Here is a 24677-nt window from a genome sequence, read left to right on the forward strand (position 1 = left end):
TGACTGCAGGACCGGTGACATCGGTGACGTAAGTCGCTTTTTTTAACCTCCTTCATCTGTTTATTATAGAGCTTAATTTTCAGCCGAGAGGAGGATCACCTCCTTTCTGTACTGCTACAGGGGAATACAAGAGCTGACGTCACAGCTCCGGCCGTTCATTTTTGGGCGTCCACGCATCTTAACAACAGCCCAGAGGAGATTACGGCCGTGCCCAAGCAGCCTTCGTTGAAAAGCTGCATAGTTCGCGTGTTTAGACACTCTTTACGTCCAGACTTTAGAGACGGCCCCAGTGAGGCCACTCGCGCGTTGCGCAACATGTAAAATGCTTGCGAAAACCGCATTTAGACTCGCCTATACAGAGGCAATGGCTTGAAAACGCGGGCGGCTGGGAGGTCCACATAATGGCACCGAACTGTCCGACCAGGGCGCCCACTTAGCGTAAGAGCTCATCAGATACAGCTCCGGCCTTCGCTCGAGCCACACGCGCCTTCAATGAATTTCACGCGTTCCAGCACGCCATGCGCCTATACTCTGGCTGCATGCAATATATTACAGCACGCACACTCCCACATCATAAAAGCTGCAGCAGTGATGAGCGTGTGCACGCGAACTGCCAAACCACATCTCCGAACGTCTAAGTTATGTGCCTGCATTAGTCGCTGGAAGTACGCTTAGGCGACGCGCACGCTGATTGGCGGGGCGGTGCTCATCTTATCGGCGTCCTCCGTGTGCGTACTGGGCATACACACGCCGGAATACTTACTGCACGCCTGCCTATAGCGATTATTGCGAGAATCGACGCTGCGAGGCAAAGCTACACGACGATGAATGCGCATTTCCGATCATCGAGGATCGCATGCGTGGCTACCATTTCTCGATGCGCCACCGGCAGACGCGTGGGAGAGCTGGGAGTCACGAAATATATATATATATATATATATATATATATATATATATATATATATATATATATATATATATATATATATATATATATATATATATATATATATATATATAAGCTCGCGCCCGATTCTCCCCTACCATTACGATCACGAGCGCATTCATTTAGATGGAACTACAACACCACGTGCAGTTCTTACGACTCATTAACATCGTGTGCGGCGATGGCGGTGTTGTGTATGTAATCTTCGGTATATGACGACTGGTCCGTTGTCAATTGAAATCGTCGTATAATACGGGAATACACCGTCGCTTGTGCTTATTGTAATCGATCTCTCGTACAGCACGTTGGTAAGCTACAGCCAACAACGGGTAAGGGGGCGTTTGCTCATGTTTGTATGCCCGATTACGCGGGAGTTGGGTTTGCGAGAGCGGTGTGGGCTTCCTCGTGCATATAGACGGTGCAATAGCGCAGCAATAGAGTCGAGCCTCGTCATAACGAAGTAGCCTAGGCACCATAAGTTGGTTCGTTGTATCCAATATTCGCTGTAACGGCAGAGAGAAAAACTGGCTCTATAACAAATCACCAATCTGGCTCGCGCGAAGATCCTAGATACAAAAGCGCATTGTTCCAAGCGTCAAAAGACTATAAACGAGGTAATCCTTAACTGTCACGTTGTGACACTCCAAGCTAAATAGACCGGTACATGAGAAGGTGAAATTGCAGCAAAACAAAGCTTTTCGACAAAGCAGGCCTGCGTTCAAATTTATTTGAAGAAGGTGTTCGCAACTACATTTTAAAAAAAAGGATGTAGTTGTGACTCAGTGACGAAATATTTACTAATCCTACAGGAGAATACGTTAGCGAAAGACAGTAAGCGTATCAAAAGGGGCAGCAAATGCTCCATTTTCTACCTTTCTCTTAAACGTGTACGATGTCGGCATCATCGCTCACCTTGTAGGCATATCTTCTCGAGGTAGTAGACTCCGTTGACGGGCGACAGGGTGCGCTCGTGGACGACGGCAGAGGCGTCGGCCGCGGCGCCCATCAGTTGGCAGTAGCTGTCCGTGGCGTTCTTGACGAAGGTCAGCGACCGGCAGCGGGCGTCCCGGCGGCACGCCTCGGCGCACGCCGTCAGGTTGACGCCGTACTCGCGCGAGAAGATGTCCGAGTCGAGACGCGCGTTTGTCGCCAGCATGAACACCGGCTTGCCCTGGCTGCATGCGTCATCGGCCCCCGGCACTGCGAAGTCCATCCAATGGTTGGCGTTAACGTACCAGAAAATTTAAGAACATTCTAGGTATCAACCTTGTGAACAGCTTGGAGCAATGGGAGGCACAACTCGCCAGCTCGGACCCAGGGCCCGTATTCTCAAACGATCGCAAAAAGGCGATAGTATCGCGTTTGGTGACGTAGAATTTGATGCGTTCAATAAGTAAAAAAAACACTTGCCTGTGACGTCATTGTTGCAACTGGCCGTTGGTAATACGAATGTCTCACAACACAGGAGTGAGCGCACCGTACGAGCGCAGAGCAACCCGAGTGCGACGTTTTCGAGCGTGTGCTGCTGCTTCTACCCAGTGGCCAGGCTTGGCCGGCTTGGCTGTGGCTACTTGAAATATAAGACGTGTTGAAAGTGCTTTCAACGTTTTTTTGTTCGATTATTTAATGCACAGTATAATATTTAAAGAATGCAACCTTGCGTGAAACGTATTTTCGTTGCGAGTTTAACACGGCGTACTCGGAGAGTTCATCTGTAGCGTGCCGCCGCAGCGACATCGTCTCAAGATCTCAACATGTTGCCGGGTCGCGATAAGCCACGCGAGCAACGCACGGTTCATGTTCCTGGGACGTTCAAACCACGAAAAAACACGCGCTGGCAAAGAACGAGCGCTGATAACACCCCAAGGTAATGCTCGATGAAAGCTTCAGCGTAAAAAATGCTCCGTATATCCACCGATGATTGAATATTAGAAGCTACCGCCTACGTCACTGAAATGCTAGACTTCACCACGAACCGACGGTTAACGGTGCCTTCGTTTATTGCAAATATGTCGAGAGCACCGTCGAGCACCATGACGCAAAATTGACGTCGGCGGAATTACCAGATGGTGCCCTAACTTTTCCGGTTTGCTCAATAGCCAATCAGCGCGCACCAAAGGCGATACTTTTGCGATTGTCGCCTTTTGAGAATACGGGCCCAGGAGTGCAATTCCTGGGTCACGTTAGGCGAGCGGCGGAAGCCAGTGGGACCCTGGACTTGGGGCCCCACCAAACGCGCTCTTGAGGCCCCTTTTTATACCCCTTCCCTTGAAATAAAGTTTTGTTATTCTTCTTCTAAACAAGCAGAGCACTGTCAATTCGATTGAATCAATTTCTGACTGGTTGATTTAATACTGACAATTTTTACTTAGATTACTAAAGCTCAACGAGAATATGTACCAAAGAGGAGACATGAACGCACGCCGGCTGTCAGCTGGTAATCTTCCTTACGATTGTGAGAGAAATAACAGGTCGCGTTGTTTCATTTCAAATCACGCAGAGACACGCGTTGAGGCTAGTAAATTGCACTGAGGCTTTATGTAGTCGAAATTAGCCCGGTGCCCACCACTACGGCGTGCATCATGATCATATCGTAGTTTTGACGCGCAAAACCCCTGCAATTATTACCATTAGACAACAACAAACGTAACGACATCGTTACCATAGAAACCTGTATCCCCCGTTACGGTGATCTAGTGTTTATGGTGCTCGACTGCTGACCCGACGGTCGCGGCATCAAATCCCGGTCGTGGAGGCCGCATTTCGATGGAGACGAAATGCTTGAGGCCAGCTTACTTAGGGTTAGGTGCACGTTAAAGAACACCACGTCCTTTACACCCGTTTGTTTTCTGACCCACTCTTCTCTGTTCTTGTCCCTTAAGGTTGCACCTATCATTTTCCTTTCCATTGCCCGCTGCGTCTTCCTAAGTTGAACCCTCTTTGTAAGCCTCCAGGGCAGGGCATGTAACGCGTAGGCAAGATAGCCGCTGGTCATTAAGAGCAACTGAATGGATTCCAAGAGAAGGCAAACGCGCGAGGGGGAGACAGAATGTTAGGTGGGCAGATGGGATTAAGAAGTTTGCGAGAATAACGTGGCAGCAGCAAGCACAGGGTCGGGTTGATTGGAGAAACATGGCAGAGGCCTTTGCCCTGCAGTGGGCGTGGTCAGGCTGATGATGATGGCGAACACTAGACGGTCAACATTTCCGGAGCCCTCCACTACGGCGTCCATTATAGTGATGTCGTGCTTTTGGGACGTAAAACCCCAACAATTAATTAATGTTAGATACCTACATCCGACAATACAAACATATATCCTTTAAGACCAACCTGATTTCACACTTGCCGTTGGAGAAAACTTCTGCATGCTCTGCGGTCATATGTGTTTCTTTTAAATGTGGGCGTCCCTCATAATCATATCGTGGTTTTGGGACGTAAAACCCCAACCATTATTATTATTATTCCTTTAAAAGTGGACCGTGCTGTAGATTACCACCAACGTAACGACCCAGCTGAACACTGCACAGCCCATCGAACGTCAGCCAGAGGCACGAACAATTATTAATTTGTCTTATATTGCCAAATTACCTGCAAATACGTCGCCTCAATTTTTCGTATAGCGACGAAAGCGAAACAAAGCGACCCCCGGTAAAGCTTGTAGCTGTTTCCGAAGTTGATCACTCGCAACGCTCGTCCCACAAACAGCGCATGAAAGACTAGATACGCCGGACGGCATTAAAAAAAATAGAAAGAAAGAAAAGAAAACGAGGTTCACCTCAAACGTACGAACACAAGTGCAACGACGCACAAAACAGAAAATGTTCGGTGTAAACCCGCCCTCCACGCAAACGTGTGGCGGAAGCGAACCATCCACAACATACTGAGTAGAGGGGGGGAGGGGGGCACATCGGGGCATTAGGGCAGCCAATTAAGGACGGAAGCGAAACAGCTAGAGGATAAGCAAGATAGAAATTGGCGGGGCATTGCTTTTTTTTTTGGGGGGGGGGGGGGATGACGAGAATAAATAGTCGCTCGTTAGGTTTTGTTGCTGCAGCGCATCGCACGCTTCTTCTTTATCTTCTTGGCAACGTGCTATTCTCTCACCGTTCCCGGTCTGCACCAGTGACGCTGTGTGTATCTTTTTATACCACTCACCCAATGTCGCTTTCTTTTGATTTCTCTTATGGTTCGGATCCGAGGTCGAAGCCGGCGGCCACGGCTTATACCAGGAAGCTGCCCCTAACAAGCTAGCCAGGAGGACTGGCTCTGTCAGGGAATCATCGTCACTCCTCCTTCGTTCCTTTTTTTTATTATTTTATCCGCGCAGTCATTTCCAGTGCTGGCCGAACCGTCTCGCCTTCCAAAGCCCTGTCTGGACTGGGTCCCCGCCCTCGCGGATATGGGAGCAGCGCCATCGAATAGAGAGCGCCGGACAAACTTCCCTTGTTAGCACTTCCGCTCAAACACACACACATAATACACACAAGAGGTAGAATATAGGAAAGAAAGAATCAAAGAGGCACAGGTGTACGTAGAAAACACACACGCGTATACAAAAGACAACGGAGAAGGGGACGGCAGAGAAAGAGAAAAACGCAGGTACAAAACATAAAACACCCGGCGAGATTGGAGTCAACCTTGTCGGGCGTTATGGTCTCTGCCCGGCTATATCAGGAACGGTTATACGACCATCCCGGCGTTGCTGCAATTCACGATTTGGGGGTTCCGTGAGCCCTCCCCCCCTACCCGTAAATTCCGGTAATCTGTCTATCCGTAAACAGTATACGGTGCGCCGGAAGTTACGAGGTGTGCTGAGCAGGGGAGAAAAAAGTGGCCAGGGAGGAGGTGGATAGCAGAGCACCATTGCTTAGGTGCTCTTTGCGCCCTTCGAAGCAGCAAATGTTAGTAAATGCCGGTGAAATCAAACGCGCGAAAGAATAACGGCACCCGTGTTGGCTGTGTCTATCATCAGATCTTTATTTTTTTAGTTTTCTTTACACTACTTGATTTCAGCTCTATATGGGAACCAACCACATCACCCAGTTTGCAGTTTCGAAGTGATTCTGTCGAAAAAGTGGGTTTCTTACATGGCTTTCTTCAGAAGAGAGAGAGAGAGAATTAAGCTTTATTTTAGCACCAGGCGAGTGTTCTCTTCGACCAGAGGTAGGTTACTTTCCTTATTTCAGGGAGCGATGGCTTGCAGCCAACGCCCGAGCTATTCCCACGAGCCAGAGCTGGCCGTCAGGGTTTAGTGACGTCAGCAAGGCCTCCCTCTCGTCGTCCTGATTTTGTTGTTCGTCTATGGGCGGCATGCTTGGATTGTTCTGGAATCCCCATACCATGTGGCACATGATGTTAGCAGTCTCCGGGGAGTATGTGCAGTTCCTGCTGAAGTGGTCGGGGTACACTTCATAGAGCAGTGTAGCTTGCTGATAGGTACTTGCCTGGAGCCTCTTCTAATTGACTACTGAGTGCTTAGTCTCTAGTTAGTTTTTTGAGAGCAGATAGATAGTAGCGTCGTTACTTCCTGTAGTGCGCCAGTATTTCTGAATATTTTTAAACACTTTTCTAGCTGCATGCTTGACAAAGAAGCAAAGTTAACCTAATCTCTTCTTTGTCGTGCCCTTCACGTTGTATTTATTTACATATCTATTTGTTTGTTTATTTATTTCACCCTCACTGCCAAATGGCATTCCAGAAAGGAGTGGGTTGTTCTTTAGCTTGACGCGTGTATCAAGCAGCCCTCCACCATCACCTCCACACCGTTCCAACCTCACCAGAACGGGCACGCCAGTGCCGTTTAGTCAAAAGGCTCTTCCGCAACGACGCGAAGCAGCATGCTGCGTTGCGTGCTTCTGATTGGTCGAAACCAGGTTCTGCGTCTTCCGCACTGTTTCAAGACTAAATGTATATATCGCTGCATACATAGTTGATTTTCCTGCCTTTAACAACCCATCTCGGAGTCCGTAACTTCCATCGGCTTAGCTCTTAGCTTTGTCTTCCATAGAACATCGCCAAACCTTCTCTCCTAGTTTACGTTGCTCATTCCGGAGAAGGCTCAGCCACGACAGCACGAAGGGTCATACCGCTATCTCGCCGCCCGCACTCGCTGTCGTGTATTATACGACATGCCCCACTACTCCTAGTTTCGACCGCAGTAAGATCGGCGGTCCGGTTCCTTCCGCCCAAATGAGCCGACAAAATCTTGGGGATCGGAAATTGGAAAGGTGGATCTATCGCCCTCCCCGCCCGCGGTACTTCTATAGCTGTCTAGCCGGGAAGAGCTCTATCCGTGTCTCGGAGTCCTGTTTATTCTTGCGGGAGAGAGTTTTTATCAGGCCCTCGCCAGGCCCGGCAGAGCACATACGGCAGAACAAAGCACACGGATAGGATAGCTTTTAAGAGCCGGCTTCGTTCGATTTCCGGTGTTTGATCTTCGGGGTTCGCCCCCTATTACGTGTATACTCGGATGCGGAAAATACAATCGCAATGGTTTCAGTTTGGTTTTTTGCTGTGAAGTTAGGTGCTCGGATTCGCCTACTGGCAATTTGTCCGGGCTTAGCGCGAACGACCTACGAAACAACGCAACCAGCCAATTGCTGGCCGTGAAAGAAAAGAGTAACCGGGCTTTGTTTGTGGTTCTCGGTCAGCGAGCCTTGCGATCTGCGCGGATTTCTTTCCCAAAGCACATTACGCTGGGAAAGCCGGACGGCTGTTCAGGGCACTGGCGTGCGTTCATCATTAACAAAGCGATGTGTTCACAAGGTGGATATGGTTAGCTCGCATACGTTTATCTTCCTAGCAATTATTGTTGATAGTATTTCGGAACAAATATTCCGCTGACTCACTAGTCAATGAAAAAGAAACACGGTCCCTTACACACTTGCCTAAGACGACTCGAAGGCGGAAGCCTTCATCTTCTTCTCCTTCTCAGACAGGACAGAGTGTACTTCTATCTTGTCCTTTCTTTTCTTCAGGCATTCCGACCACTAAAAAAAAAGGTTTTCCTTCTCAAGTGAGTTCGTGATTTCTGTAAGCTGGCGTGACCTCATTACATCTAGGCTCCAATTTTTTTTGTTACAGCATGTTACCTGCAGAGAATAATAAAAAAGATCATTATCAAATTATCTAATCAACGACCCAGACATTCTTAATGCAGGTAATTTATAAATATTTCAGAAGTGCTTACGAAGGGAGCTATTGCACTATCCATCACAAGCGAATTTGTTTATCTACTCGAAGAAATAAAAAAAACAAAAAAGAGAAGAAATGTTTTCGTGCATGTCGCAGACTGCTCTAAATCTATGCAAGTTCAAACAGTAAATTAAAATAAATTTATTAAAGAAATTAATCTGTAGTGATGACGTCGACAAACAGACTATAAACAGATCCGCAAACGCTCGCCCACAAACACCAGGGCATGTATTCACAAAAATTGCCCGCACCTCCCCGAAGGGAATCGTGAGGAAATGCGAATGCATTTCTTGCGCCGAGAGAGGGTACCGTTGCCGTCAGACGTTCGCCTTCACCGACTTCTGCCATCGCCTTGAGAGGCGCTCAGCCAGCGAACGGTCGAGAGTGAGGCGCGAGCGGACGGGAGAGGGCGAACGGCGAGAGAAGGAGCGGCGAAGCACTGCACCTACCCTCTCCTACACACTCTCGCACCACATGCTCCGGTTGCTAGGGGCGAGGATAAGCGCGCGCGCCCGCTGCTGTTGCTATGGGAGAGGGCGCCGCGGACAACGCCGGATGCCTCACATAGCCCGACTAAGAAATGCATTCTCATTTAAAATGTATCACGCCGAAAATTATCGTAATATTTCAGCCAATCACGACGCGGGACATATCATTCGCGAGGGCTGCTGACCAATGGGAGAATGCACATACGAAAGAGACGTTCTGTGACCTCAGCCCCAGACGTCTATGCAAGGGAAAGTGCGACATCCAAGGCATTTAAGCACACACGTACAAAGGATAATTACTTTCAAGGACAATGACAGGGACAGTTAATTATAGACGATAGAGTACGTGTTATTACGTGTTAGGGACAGTAATATAGACGATAGAGTACGTGGGACAGTTAATTTATGCACGCTAGACGATAGAGTAGGTATTATTTGTCTGTTTTTATTAAATTAAAGATACCTTACAGGTCCCACCAGGTCCACAAAGTATAAATGGGGACATCGAAGACGAAAACGAAAGCGAAAAACCAAGACACGATAGAAACGAGAATGTACGTAAACATGCTTGCAAAACGGTGTTACAAATAAACAAATCAGAAATTTTTCCATAGGTAATAAAACCGCAGAGTACTTACATTGGCACCGGGATTGAGCAAGACAAGAGCGTTTTGAAATTATGAACTTGCAGAAATAACAAGAATAAAAAAGAAACGCTAGCGTGCAGTGATGTAACTCGCCCTGTTTTTCGAGCGCTCCGTTATACGCTTCGCGTCTTGATTTTTTTCTAACCTTCGTTACGCAACAGAGTATTGGGTAAGCGAGGTGCTTGACATCTTAATCCGGAGCGCAAAGCACGCGCCCTTTCGCCTGAGCGGATCGTTAATTGATTAACGCTATTAGTCCACCTTGCTGCATCGCGTTTATTTTCTTTACGTTCATTACGGACAATATATCTTTTTTTTCCGCAAGTGCCTAGGCACTTAATTCAAGCGTACTTTGCAGTGAATCGATTGACCTTGTTTGTACTTCGTCTTTCAGTTAATTTTGTTTACGTTTATTACGCCTTTATACTTCTTTCCTGCAGCAGGTATTCAGGGTGGCTCTTCGAGCGTGCTTTGCAGCGAAGTGTGCAACGCACGCCTTTAGGGAATAGATCAATCGATCAGCGCGTAAGAAGACGCAGCTTTCAGTAAACACGCTCCCCCTCCCCCCACCCCTCTCCTGCTCCTTCTCTCTCCACATTCTTACCCGAAAAGAAAGGAAGGCTTAACAATGTAGGAGATAATACCCGACTTGATGTTTGCGCTGTTGCGAACTTCGGAAGGCGACCGTTCGGTGCAGATCTTTAACCTTCACTTCCAAAGGTAGCAAGCACGCGAGAAGGGCTGTTAGCGACATCAAAGGTTCACTAATGCTAATTGAAAAGCGTTAATTACCGCACGGTTTCATTTTGTTTTCTTTTACTTCACAACCTGCGGCAAAAAAATAGAAGAGCAAACAAAAGTACAGAAAAATATCTTTTTCAAAGCTGAAATATCACTTCAGCAAGGGTCACGCCCATTTTGTGTAAACTGGAGAGCGCGTCTGACGAAAATGCGTACCTGCTGCTGTCACTTACTGGTGGTTCGGTTACCTCATATAGCGTGAAGCAATGGCGATGTACATTTAACTTGCTGCTAAAAGAAAGAACGGTGGGACATGTATTTCTCTTCCCAGAATGCTAATGGCGTTTACGTTATGGGGACTATATTAAAGTCGCGGCACGCAAAGGGTTGCGAACCGGACGTGGGTATGGATAACGTCCCTACCCATCCTTGCTTCCCTTTCGCGGCGGTCGTTTGCCCGGTTACTGCGATGGACAACGCACGCTCAAGTCAGGAACGAGCGCCTACGAGCAGCGCTTTTTTTTTAAAAAAAAAGGTAAATGATTAACAGTGATGCGAACTCAACTATGGCAGAGCAGTACGTTGTCCCCGCGTAGATCGACCGAGGTACTCTTCAAGTGCACTCTGTGGTTGCAATGATCATCCCCCCCCCCCTTTCCTTTCTGCACCTAACGTCGTTTTGCACTGCCCCCATGATCGGGGGCATCACAAGCTTTCTGCACCCCACCTTGTCTTGCACTGCATCCGTGATCGGCACGTCTATGACCACGCGATGATGTCACATGATGACTTCTTCATGTTATGTGAAAACATAATGATGTCTTGATGACGTCACAAATGCGATATGTGACGTCAAGATGATGTCCTCACGCGATGTTGATTTGAACATTGGAGCTGTTTAAGGCCGCTGTAAATCCCTGTGGATCCGTCGTCCGCACTTTCTAGACCAGCTGCGAGAGCAAAGCCTGACGAGAGGGAGAGCGTGGGTAAAGCTAAGTGGGTTAAATGGAAGCCTAGAGTAGCGAGTTGAGCCTGATGGAGAAAGGGGAGAGACGTGGAGAGGGTGAAGCTGGACAGAGAGGAGGAAAGCAAAGGCGAAGCTATGGCGGGAGCGAAGCAGGTGGTGCGGACAGGGGGATCGGCCAATGACCACTCTGGGAAAGCTGAGGGCCTCGCATTCATTTTGAAATGTTCGCCTTTCATTCTGGAATATTGAGCAATGGCCAAGCTAAAACCGATGCCGCCAGTTCCGCTGTCTAATCAGCCTTCGAGACGTTCAGTTAGTTGAAGCTGCGCATAATTTTTCACGCGGAAGTGTTTTATGTCGTAGTCCACGAAGACTTCAGTGACGTATTTCCGTCACGGATATGACGTTGATAAAATGGACGCTAACGGGTGAGATAGAAAAAAAAATATTATTAGAAAAGGTTCCGCCAATGGGGATCGAACCTACGACCTCTCGGTTAACGACGATAAGCGCCTGGTGCTCGACCGACTAAGCTACCGACGCAGTCCGTGACAATATTATCTCTCGCACACCTCTCTGTTGCCGGGGCCAGGCGGGGCGAGGTGGGGCGGGGCGGTGCCGCCGTCTGTGAGCGATCAATAGAAGTAATGCGGCATTACACTAGCGCTGATAAGGAACGATTCCGTGACTGCGAAGTTAAAGCGGGGCCTCCGAGATTGCACGCAGGCAGGTTTCTTGCCGGTGCGCCTCTCGGAGGCCATGGTTAAAGCGTCTCGATACCAGCGAAAAACACTGGCCGCGCTAGCATCGGGGAGTCGTCCTAGACGCAGTTAAGTTCTTTGCATTTCGCTTCGCGTTAGCGTGTGACGGCTCGTTGTCGCAGTAGTGCAGTTTCCACATGCCCCAACGGCGTTTCGCCACCGACTGCTTCGAGAGCGATTGCACCGACTTATTAATGACTGCTGCAGTAAGAGCTGCATAATTGCAACGATGTCGATGGTCGAATGTCCTGCCTTCGTGGAGCGAGACAGAGGCCAGCGGGACGTGGAACGCCTGCGCGCGTTAGCGGCTCAAGGTACGAACCTCTGCCTCCCATGTTGCTCAAGCGCAGTGTGGTAATGTATGCATGAGCACAGGCGTAGGTTGCCCTATTATTGAGAGCGCACACCGTGCCGTTTCTCTCCTTAACTGACGACGATTTGAAGACGTTCATATTGAGTACCAGTGTTTCTTATGTGCTTGCTGATGTCATCTTTGCGCGGGATTCATGATACGCTGTGTCCAGGTATGCGTTAACATCTTGATCATGGGCGTTACTCGTCGCGATGGAGGTGTGCCACTAGGCGTCAACGTGGGTGCATCCACGTCAAACGATGCTATAGCTGCAAAACACGAATATACATTGTACAAACTCTCATATATCACTACACAATAAACACTGCTTCTGTGAAAACACGTTTCACACGTTATGCCGATTTCTATGACGGAGGGATCAGCCATCTTTTTACAGCGAAAGCTGTTATGAGATCATTTCACCGGCCGTTTTTGGCGCCGTAGTTGTCCGCCGCCGCCGCCGCCGGTGTCCGTAACCAGTATCGCTCGAAATAAGAAAAAAAAACGAAATAAGAAAAAAATTCAAGGATGGAACAAGGTTCAAACCTGGGTCCTCTGCGTGGGAGCCCAGTATTCAACCTCTGAGCCATGCCGGTGCTTGAAACTGCTTCGCAAAAAGGTCCTATACAGGCTTCATGTCGGGAAGGAACCACATTAGCATATGCAATATAGCGTGGTAGAAGAGTAAAATAAGCACCAAGCGTCGCACAACGCGAATTCTGTAACCAGGCGTCACACAATGCGAATTGCGCAAAGAGTAGGTTGTTGAATGCTTCCAACCCATTACAAAGGGCTCTGCCATAATTCTTCGTCGTCATCAGGCACAGCATCAACAAAGTGCGCATAATGCCTTAAATGCGTTTAGCAGGCACCACGGCTCTCCGTAGAATGACGAAAAATGGCACAGTGCCTGCTGCCCTACTTCTCAAAAATTACAATGATTTATAGCGTAGTGGGTTTCTCGCAAGTGCCCTTGTATTGGTTGCCAAGGAAGCCCATAAGCGCATGATCCATTTCCTCGGGGTCGCAGTAAAATTTCAATGATTTAGAGCGTAGTGGGTTCCTCGCAAGTGCACTTGTATTGGTTGCCAAGGAAGCCCATAAGCGCATGATCCACTTCTTCGGGGTCTCAGTAAAGTTCTTCGCCCCCCCCCCCGTCTCTCTCCCACGTCAACGTATGTTATACAGCATGACGGGAGAGGGAAATAGCGACCGGGCGTCACCCAGTGCAAATTACATAAGTGGTGGGCCGTTTAAAGCTTCCAACCCATTACAAAGGGCTGAGCCACAATTCTTCATCGTCATCAGTCGTCGCGTCAACAAAGTGCACATAATGTCTTACAGACGTGGAGCTTGTGCCTCGCTTCTCCGCAGAATGACGAATAATGGCTTAGTAGGTGCTTCCCAACTTCACAAAAATTGTGATCTATGGCGTAGTGGGTACCTTTCTAGTGTACTTGTATTGTAGCCCCAGAGAGCTTACAGCGGGCTCTAGAAACGCCGCTCTTCCAGCTTTCGCTGTGACTGTGCTGCGGTTTCAGCGCAGGCCTGGCGTTTTTTTTTTCATCTCTTGCAAAACGTCAGTACAAAACAATAAACTTTCAGTTGGAAGGAAGCGCTCGTCTCTGTGTCCCTCGTGCTGCTTCGCGCTGTACCGCCTTCACAAAAATGAAAGTCCAACTAGCCCGAACACCCAAACTACTACACAGCGTCAGAAAAGCTCGCCTTCTCTCATGCGTTGACTTGTGTGTTGCGTCGACCAATATCGGTTATTACAGCTTATTGCTTCGCCACTAGATGGCGCGAAGCAACACTCAAAGGCAAGCCTGTTGAAGCTCAGGCGCAGTCCACGTTTGGAATGTTGGGCACGGTAAACTAATGGAGACAGCCTCAATCCTTTACAGCGTACGCAGCGCGCAACACGTTGCGCAAGTACAGCCTTGCGTACACTAAACTAAAATTTTCTAACAGCTCGTTTAACGAGCTTAGGGGGGTCAGAATCAAAAGGCAGAAGTGGTTTGTTATAGCGCGGTTCATAGCACCAGCAGACGCGAACTCCTTTGAAACGTAGCCCGATATCTAGAAATCTAATTTGGCCATTTGTTGGGAGTTTGTGCGTTAGGCTAAGTGGGCTCATCACGTCTAAGAACAAGTCAAGCAGCACTTTGCTTTCTCGTTCAATGTCCTGCGGGTCACAATTTAAATAATCATCAACGTACCGGAACATGCTAATAACATTTTTATCTGTGAGCGAAGAGTTGATACGACGATCGAAATGAGCCAGAACCAAGTTGCTAAGCAACGGGGTGATGCAAGAACCAATGTATACGCCTTGCTTTTGCAGGTGTGGAATTCCTTCAAACATTATGTAGGTATAGGTCCCGAACAAAACCTTATAAGTTATACGACAGCACTAGCAGGAGTTTTGGAAAGCAACGGAACCGTATTCCTCGACAGAATTCTCAACGCATTCAAGGGTTAGCTTATGAGGTAGGGAATAAAATAGACCTTTAATGTCAATCGAGAATGCCTGGACAGCACGCGTCGGTGATAGTGTCGAAGAATTCCGAAACATGGTTAGAGTATGTCATGATGAAGGGGTCGTCAATCGATAAAACATTAAGATTACGCTGCAAAAAAAGAAAAAAGCGCTATGGAGTGCTGCCATGTTCCAGATTCGGAGACAATGGTCCGGAAAGGTTACGTCAAGCTTGTGCGCTTTTGCACTGAAGAAGACGCTTAAAAATTCTTATTGCTCATATCGATCGCCCTAACTAGTTCAGAAAGGTTATACCTGTCACGCAGTTCTTTTTGCACTAGATTTGAGTTTACTCAGAGAAAGAGGTGGACAAGTGAGGTGGTCTCGCCGTTTTATCAAGTGAAATATTCAAATCAAGATCGCGAGAGGCGATTTCCAGCATTCAGTTCCTGCCCTAAGAAGGTTCATCTACTTATTTATATATGTTTGTTCGTTTGTTTGTTTGTTTGTTTGTTTGTTTAATATGCCCTCAAAGTGACCGGCCATTTCAGATAGGAGTGGTCACAGAAAATTGCACAAAAGTGGCTAACAAAATTTCAAGTAAAACATTAATACACGAATCCGAAGGATGTCTCCAAAGCTGGCCATTCCGCCACCAAACACCCATTAAACATCACTAGCGAGGTTGAGCGGCTGTCACGCGTTCACATCCTACCTGCACCGACGATAACTGGGACGCACAGCAGGAGACCGGCGACGCCGAGGCAAAGGCTGCCGGGCGAAGTCAGTGTCCGGTGGCCGCCGGCGATGACGCCTGGGGTCATCGCTCCCTTTGACCGCTCCTGCGAGACGAGAAGGGAAAGGAGAAGTGCGCTGAGACGAGACTCGCTTCGTCACCAGAGTGAGTTCAAAATCGCCGCATTCTCTTCATATACGCCCTTTTTCTTTCGGGGAATACGACCATTTCCACGCCTTCTGAGTAGACGACAAGATGTTGAGCACCCGCCGATGTGGTCTAGTGGTTATGGTGCTCGAATACCGACCCGAAGGTCGCGGGATCGAATCCCTGCCGCAGCGGCCGCAATTCGATGGAGGCGAAATACTCGAGGCCCGTATGCTTATACATTTAGGTGCACGTTAAAGAACACCAGACGGTCAAAATTTCCGCAGCCCCACACTACAGCGTCTCTCATAATGATGTCGTGGTTTTGGAACGCTAAAATATAACAATTATTATATAGGATGTTGTGCAGCAAGCTATATTAGAGGCCGATTCGCTATACATTTTTTTTTTAACGAGAAAGCCTTGGATGCCTCATCAAACGCGAAAAGTGACCGTAGGCGTCGGCGGCGCCAACACGAGTTATGCAGAAAATCATCACGTCATGACGTCATCGTGACGCACTCTGTGTGTGTGTGTCGATACGTTGTATCAATACAGTTACTGAGAAGAAAAAGAAGAAAATGGCTTTCGTGTTCGAGTCGTGCTATTAGGCGAATGCATAAAAGGCCGCTCTTTTTTTTTTTTTGGACTCACAGAGAGAGAGAGAGAGAGAGACGGAATATAGGAAAGGTAGGGAGGTTACCTAGACAACGTCCAGGTTGCTACCCTGCACATTGGGAGGGGAATAAGAGAGCTAAAGAGAGAGAGAAAGAGAGAGAGAAGGAGAGACACATTTCATAACACACGCATACAGTGCAGGGTTTTACAGGCGGTCGCTCAATGCTTTTGTCTTCAAGTACTGCAGGAGGGCTCGTGTGGCTTTCTGGGCTAATGTGCTGATGTGCTGTGCGACCAGGCTTGTGACATGCAGTTATGACTCAGAAAAACTGCACGACACAGAGATGCTGATTTTCCAGTTCTCAAATGCCTCGCTTCTGGTAGAAGTTAGTCCTTTGTTTTTCTGGATGAAAAAAAAAAGAATAAGTATAAACGTAAGCCCCGAAACTTAGCTGTGTATTGCAGCTATAACGGAAGACGAACCCTGACGATTTCTTCGGCTCCAAATAAAACCCTGCCCGCCTAAAAGCGGGAATAACAAATTACCGAACGTCGAGGAGGTGAACTGTACTAAAGATAGAGAAAAAAATATTGTTAGACTTCTAGAAATTGTGCGTGAAGTACAGGATAAAACGTCGATCAGAGTGTGAGACATGAATCCTCGTCTCCTCTGCCAGAGTTTCGTCGGAATTCCGCGGGAAAAAAGTCATTACTTTCGGCGCCGCGCATACCGATAATTGTATCGGAAATCGATGGACCGCGTGGTGCTGGTCCCTCATCCAAAACTCGCAGCTCGAAGTTTCGTGTTATCCCGACGCGGCGAACTTACTTCCTCGGTCATCGCCTACAGGGAAATTCGTGAACGCTCTGACGGTTCGGGATCTGTTCGCCCCAAAAGTTCGCGAAGTGTTCCCAACTTTTTCGGCCGTTAAGTTCGACTGATAGATTTTCGGCTTAGTTATTTGCCCATACCTCGAGTGCTGCCTGCCCGCTTCCATGTGTAAGATTTACGCATCAATGTTTAATAACTTATCGCAACAATTGCGTGAAAGGTGCGCGAAACTGGCGTGAAGAATGTGCGAATACTGCGAATACATTGTGCAAAGGTTGTGCAATAATTGCCTAAAATCATCCAAATATAATAATAATATCTGAGGTTTAACATCCCAAAACCACGATATGATTATGAGGGACGCCATAGTGGAGGGCTTCGGAAATTCCGACCACCTGGGGTTCTTTGACGTGCAGCTCAATCTAAGGCTGGGATTCGATCCCGTGACCATCGGGTCAGCAGTCGAGTGCCATAACCACTCCCAATGTGCGTATATATATATATATATATATATATATATATATATATATATATATATTTGTGTGTGTGTGTGTGTGTGTGTGTGTGTGTGTGTGTGTGTGTGTGTGTGTGTGTGTGTGTTACAGCAATGCATGCTCTAGCATGACAAAGCTCTGTAGTATCCATATGTCCACCGATGACTGGCAGTCTGGATCAAGGTAAACGTAACTCGTAGGGAACCTTTTTTAGAGTTACTGTACAAATAGTTACTGTGACTCTATACAGCGACTCTAGCTGCTCATAGGGCTTAGCGCCATCTTTGTGAGGAGGGTATACTTCCGGAGGAACAAAAAGTAAAGCGGACGTGACGCAATATCCCGTATGCAAGCGACGCCATTTTGTTAGCACTAGCGCGAAATTTGATCTAAGTATTGATAGCTTGCACGTGAAGTTATGGACGCACAACATGGCTTCAATTGGGCGGCTTATATGACGTCAAGGCAGTGTAATCACGTAGCGACTAACCCGTTTCAGTATGATAACGGCATCGCTGGAACGTTATTAGGCATCTGTGCATGTATAACGAAGGAACCAGCATGCGATGTGTTGATAACACTAACGTGACATCATAAAGTTCGCGTCCCACGTGGCTGTTTCAGTTACGTCAGCACAAGACATTTATAGTTTTCGTACGCCCCTTGTCGCTAAGGGCTCGCGCTGAGCCGAGCCGGCGAGTCCTTGAGGATCGAGTGCGCGTCAAGTCAACGCCAGCTGAACTATAATGTCGACTCATGACTATACGGGGGTGTTTAAGTGTACTGCCGTATAATTCGCCTTGGTTTTACTAGGAAACTTACTTTTGGAACTTTTATTCTGCGCTCGTGGCGTCTTCCGCAGCTGAGTTAAAGCAAGAAACGGCGTATCTCTCATATTTGCAGCGTTGCTTATTCGCTTCGCACATACGTAGGTCCTCAAAGTGCACATTGCTTGTGTGCTCCAGTTCTAACAAGACGAAATGGCGCCTATAGTCGCGCCAATATTATGACATTTCAATCTTATTCAAAGGTCACAAAACGCGACTTCTTTACAGTGTACACAATGAGCACCAAGTGTGGTAATAAGTACAAAATGTGCGTGGACACTACGTGTACTATGTACTGCTTTATGCTCCGATAAAATAGCCTTACGAGTAACATATACAGGCATGCGAATTGTAGGGCGATAGATATCTCAGCGATCTGCTCACCGATACCAGGAATAATAGGCACTGCGTGTTCACGAAGGAAACGGGGTGGGGGAATACTGATTCATGAAAATTCAGCGAGCACGCTACTCTGAACCGTTGCACGGGTTTCTTTATCTAGAAGGCATGGGTCGCAGGTGTGCGTGTGTTGCTATTGAATCCTTGCACACCATATCGTTTCCGCGGGTGTACCGAGTAGTGATGCAGAACAATCGATGGTACTATCGATACTATCGGTAGCTGAGTCACTATCGAACTATCGATGATGAAAAATACTATCGATAGCGCTATCGATAGTAAGAAATTCGATGGTACTATCGATAGTACAAAATCAACAGCGCGTACTCACTGCAGAATAAACTTGGTTCCCCGCGCGTGGTACATAGGGTAGCCGTAGGAGCAGGCTGAAGGGCAAGAAAGTTGACATGATTGTGTTCTTCATTAGAGTGTTTTGCTGACGCATGATCATAAAGTCAAACTGTTCAGCTGTAGCGGAAAGGAAGCCTTTACATGTGGCGGGACTGCGCGGCTTAAAATTGATATTGCATTTTATGATTTCAAAATAAAAAAAAATATCAAGAAGTTAATTGTAAGGTGTAACTGGTTGCTTTTGGATACGAGTTTATTGATGAGCATATGCCGCCATTTTCGCGGTGGAAATAATCAATTTCTCTGCCAAAAATTGCTCACAAATTAAGTGAAGGTGGTAGTAGGCTATCGTAAATATTTTGGCAATATGGCCGGCCAGCAACATCATCATTATTCACACCACTATCTATAGTATTGTGAAGCGGTTGTGACGGTCGAGAATGCTGCAGCAAGACTGGGAAATACGGAGCTCTTTATTTGGGCGAACTTGTCCCCAGAAAATCAAAACTCGAAATACAAGCGATATATGCTGCGCACTGATAGTGACGGGAGCAGTCGTCAGCCGTTGAGTAATCTGATCATCGGTGGAACGCGTCGTCCTTTATACATCAGTCATCAAACCTTCCAGCGTTATCGCTGGTGCTCGCGTAAGCTCTCGAATAAACTTGACTATTCGCGTTCGGCGCGTAGTCTTAACAGAATTATCTCAAACAATTGTGAAGCTTCTCAAACATTACGGCACGGTCTGCGTCAAACGTTGCTAACAGTCTTTGTGGGTGACTGAAGACGAATACGTCAAAACAAAGCAATAAACACGCGTGGCAGTATCATCGCTAGTAATGTTAACGATGGCACTACCGATTGCACTATCGATAGTTTCAAAAGAACTATCGATACTATCGATAGTGAATTTACCGATAGTTCTGCATTACTAGTACCGAGGCAAGCGTTCGGCGTTATATGTTATCAGCATAGGGCCGTTGCCCGTTGGACACTGTACTCAGGACGTTCACCGACAGTGAAACGCACCTCACAACTCCGTGGAAAGCAAAAATTAAATTCTCACCGGAATAATTCAGATATCCTATGCAAGTGCGCAACACCAATACAAATGAGGGGTTGTGTCGTTGGAGACGAACTTTAGCTAGGGTAGAACCCTGCTTACTATGAAGGAATTTTAAATCACAATTTTGGTTATCCAGTCGTTGACGGTAGATGTGTGCCTACATGTTTATGGTGTCTTGTAACATAATTCTGTTGTTCCGGTTTCTGTGATGTACAACGGGAAATAAATAAATAAAAAAGGCAACAAAAACAAACTTTAAGAGCGCGCCTTTCCGTGCACCGCAAGGGCTGAACTGAACAATAATGGCGTGCGCCTCTCTTCAAAGGGCGCCAAGTGAAATGTTTTTCGCAATAATTAAACACTGTCATAAATTTTTTGCACACTGCACCCACATAATGTTGTTCAGGAAATAAAGGTAATTTGTAAAACAAAGATTCCTTCGCTCTCGAATAAAACTTGCAATGGTTTTTCGCCATTAGTGTTTGCTCCCTCCACACCCAGTCGCGCTTCAATCGCAGCACCCATAACTCCCTTGCTGATGTCGCTGGCAATAGGTTCATACTTACACCCTTATACACTAAACGTGCTAACATGACAGGGACAAGAAAGGGCACGTTACGAGCGCTTGAGGTTCCAAACCGCTTTTTTGCCAGAACCATCACGACCTGCTTAGAATAATTTGTGAAAGCTTTAGAGTACTATATGCACTCTACTTTGGGAGAGCGATATGATATCCAGGTTAACAGCTTCCCATCACCTATTCGAGGAAGATCTCTGCATTTACAGAACAGACGGTTAACACCAATAACAATTCAACATAACATTTGCTTGCTAGACAACACAGCATCGTCCTCTGCTGACTGCAGATGGAGCCAATCGTCGCTACTAAAGTAAATGAACGCCACAGTAAGCGACCGCCTCTAACGCTCTCGGACCCTCTCAAACTATTCTCACATTTTTCACCAAGCTTTTCCGCCAACGAAAATGGGGACAGGGAAAGATGATGAAAAATCATCCATGGCTTTTGTCCTTTAGCCAATAATACAGACAAAATCGCGGCAAATGTCATACTTGTAAAACCAGCGCGAACGCGACGGAAACACAAGACGAGAAGAACACAGTATGTGCGCTGTCTATAACAATTGAAGTTCATTGAAACAAAAAAAGTCACAATTTCGCCTCAAGTTGCGAAGCAATGAATGCGATAGCAAGAATTTGGAATGTCACAGGAAGAGCGGCAAGTATCTAGAAACTTGCTGCGCGCTACTCAAGCACAAAGCACGCAGGAAGAGAAAACACAGAAGGCGAGTGCGAACTAACAACTGTCACAGCTCGACACTTGCAGCGCGCTGCTCAAACACAAAGGAGGCACGAAAAGAACGCACAGGTTTGCATAGGACGAGCGCGAACTGTCACACCTCTTACCCCCACTTTGGCTCTTCTAGCTAGCAGATCACTCCTTTGGCAAACGCGGCCGCTGCAGCGAGCAATGTGACCTTCGTGTGGTCTATAGCTTCAGCGCAAACTTTGCGGTGAAAGCACGAGACATAAAAGCTGCCCCTCAAGAGATAATCGCGCTATGTCAAAGTACAAGTCGAAGGCGCACATCCCAACTCCGGCGAAATACCAGACACTTTTAGAGTTGGGAACCCAAGAAATTTGCGAATTACCAGGACGCATGCGCAGAACGCAATCCACTCCGGGCTCTTGCGCTCGCGTTGTCCCAAGACCCTGCACCGCCTTCCTTTGGGTGGCAAACCAAACCGCAGGGCGCATGACCTCAAGAGAAGAAAATAAAGACGGCGCTTGGCAGTGGCACGTGAAGCCACAGCTCGCGTTCCCTGCGGGCGTCGATTCTGGTCACGACGATAAGCATTCATTTGGCTCTAGTTCGTACATATTGCTGAGGCTAAAATTACAGCGCAAAGGCACTTTTTTGTCCTCCTTACTTCTTCTTTACTTCTTTGTCCCTGCACCCACCTGAATATAATTTGATATCTCCGTGTATCTAATACACTATCATCCTTGTTACACGTTTTGCTTTAGAGCTATTGTTGTGTGCGCATGTGCGGTAAGTTTGCCTAGGGCTTATCTATGCGTTGGTTATGAAAGAATAAAGCAATTATTACTCAGCGCGCTTGTGTGGTACGTTTCTTTTCTTCGTGGGTGTCTTGTTCGTTTGCGCTGTAATTTTAGCCTCATGATTCTGGTCGCGGTCTAACACATATACTGTGATTCTAGTTCAGCCGTCTTGTTTCTTCCCTCCTGTGGCATAAGTCTAGAAGAGCCACAGCGTTCCCATTAGCTCGCGCTACCACGAGCCACGGGACGCTTTTCTTTTTCTCTGGCTGACTAGCCACGAGTGACGTGGCGCTACAACCCCAAAATGGAAAAGTAGCGTGGGTCGCCAGCAATACGACGCAAACGCAGCGCGGGCGACGATGCAGCATGTCCCACGTCTCGCATAATTTTAATAGAGTTTGAGAATTTGGGCCCCAAGGAGCTTGAGGACCCAAGAAGCTTGCGAGCCGCCAGGGCGCATGCGCAAAACCCAAGCCACTCTTGCGCTCCTGCGCTCGCGTTGACGCAAGGCGCAAAATTTGAAAGCTAGCGTGGGTCCCCGAGGACTCTTGGGTCACCAATGAGAATACAGACGCTGCGTGGGCCACGGCGCAGCATGGCCCGCGTCTCGTGTGATTTTAATTCCGTCACGTGTGGCGCTCCGTGCGCTTGACCCAACGCGCAGCTTGCGTTGGCCCAATTCTCAAACTCAACTGATCATCCGAGCGCAAGCGCAGTCTGCCTAACGCAGCTTGGGGACCCAGCGTTTTGGGTCCCCTATTCTCAAACTCTCTAATTTCGCCACGTGTTCAAAACTACGGTCGAGCACTCCGGAATTTTTTTCTTCTGAATTATCTTTATTTGTGGCTTTTATTTATATATACATACATATACATATCCGGGGCATGACGGCGTCGACAGACATCGACGGCGAAAAGCAGCCGAGAGTGTCCATATAATTGCTATCGCAATAAAAAAAGTTACACCGTATCCCACTAAAGGAAACCATGTGGGGATGCGAAGCAGCGCTGGGTGTTCACTTGTGTTTCCATTGTTGTTCCATTTGTATGTTTCCGGGTATGTATCGTTTGTGCGTGGAGTTGTGTATATGTTACCCCCCAGGTCTATGTTTCCGTTGCGCTTCGGCTCCGCGTTCCTCGCAGCTTCGAGATTCGCTTGCCGGCGTTGCCGTTTACGTTCAGCTTCGCGAGCTTCCATAGCGCCGTTGCGAAGGAGAGCGCAACGGTAGCGAGCGCGCGCCGCATTATCTACGAGCGCACAGATGTGGCGGAAAGAAGAGGAGAGGAAAAACGAAGCGGAGGCAGCGCTCACGCCACCTCCTCCACCCCACCTTCTACCACCTCCTCGCGCTCACGCGAAGAGAGGGAGGAGAGTTGGCACATGCGCAGTGGGGAGCGGACGCGTGAGGGAAGAACGGACAAAAGCTGCTTCGCAGTCAGTTTCAATGCAAGGGCGAATCAATGAATGCGATAGCAACAAATTGTAGTGTTATACGAAGTGAGGCTGGCAGCTAACTGTTTTGTATCCGATCTCGCGTAACTACAAAACGGTGGTGTAAGAGAATACGGCCGTTCCAGGGAAAGATGCTGTCCGCATAGTCACTTCGCGTTCACAGCGCAGCACGTACAAGGGCATACGAGCCGCCCGCTGTGATGGCTGTCGGGAAAGCGCGCACCAGCGATCGCGACCGCGCCCTTGGATAAAGTTTCTGCTCGCGCGAACCCCCCCCCCCTCGCGTCTTTTCATGCTCGTCGAAGACCGGGCGGGGCGTTTCCTGTCTGCTTCGACGGCAGGCCACCCGAGCGGGGTGATGTTATCGCATGCACACTCCGAGCGACGGAAATGGGCCGGCTCGTTTGATCTCTGCTTCGGCCACGTTCGTCGCCCCCGCTCGTGCGCTTTTAGCCGCGATCCATTTGGAATTCATACGGGAGGGACATGACGGCGACGGCGACTGTCCATATAATTGCTATCGAAATAAAACGAAAGCACGGGCGTTCATTTTTGTTTCAATAAACTTCTGTTGTTAGTCAGCGTTCGTACTGTGTCCTTGTCGTCCATGCGTCTCTCTCGCGTTGTCACATGTGAAGCGAAACTGTTGTGAAGCATTTCAGTAAACCCTATGCGACATTGCGCACTTTCACAACCAGATGCCGTCACCTACACCGAAGAAGAAGAAGCTAATTTGGACTATTGAGAGAGCGAAAGAAAGAAAAAAAAGACATTTAATGAATACTGCAGAGGTTTGCCTGCCTGGCCTCTACAGGAATCCCACGTCGACTCACGGAAGGCGATCGTTTTCTTCTCGACAGAAGGCCGCTTCAGCGCAACTGCGAACCTTTATGAAGCAAAACCGAAACTGCACGAAACACTGAACGAAGTACCGATATTGCATGCTGTTACGTCACTGCTTCGAATTGTGGGCGACAGTGCAACTTTTCAGGGTCGATTCCTATACGTGTTTTAATTGTAGGGGTATTACGTGCCTAGACCACGATACCACGTGCCTAGACCACAGTGCCTAGAGCACGATGCCTAAACGTGTCTTCA

General features: G+C 47.9%; 1 protein-coding gene across 4 annotated transcripts in view; it reads right to left on the reverse strand.

Moving 5' to 3' along the window:
• The window catches only part of LOC119404743 (uncharacterized), a 153672-nt gene that overhangs the window by 118674 nt on the left and 10321 nt on the right, over window positions 1-24677 (reverse strand). For 3 of the 4 annotated variants that reach the window (XM_049418998.1, XM_037671411.2, XM_049418997.1), the window contains exons 2-3: window positions 15291-15417; window positions 1859-2146 (exon numbers count right to left, since the gene is read on the reverse strand). In XM_049418998.1, the coding sequence (XP_049274955.1) occupies window positions 1859-2146; window positions 15291-15417 (415 nt within the window). The remainder of the gene's footprint in view (window positions 1-1858; window positions 2147-15290; window positions 15418-24677) is intronic. The other variant, XM_049418999.1, reaches the window with a different exon arrangement.

The sequence above is a fragment of the Rhipicephalus sanguineus genome, chromosome 9, assembly GCF_013339695.2.
Source record: "Rhipicephalus sanguineus isolate Rsan-2018 chromosome 9, BIME_Rsan_1.4, whole genome shotgun sequence".
NCBI lineage: Eukaryota > Metazoa > Arthropoda > Arachnida > Ixodida > Ixodidae > Rhipicephalus > Rhipicephalus sanguineus.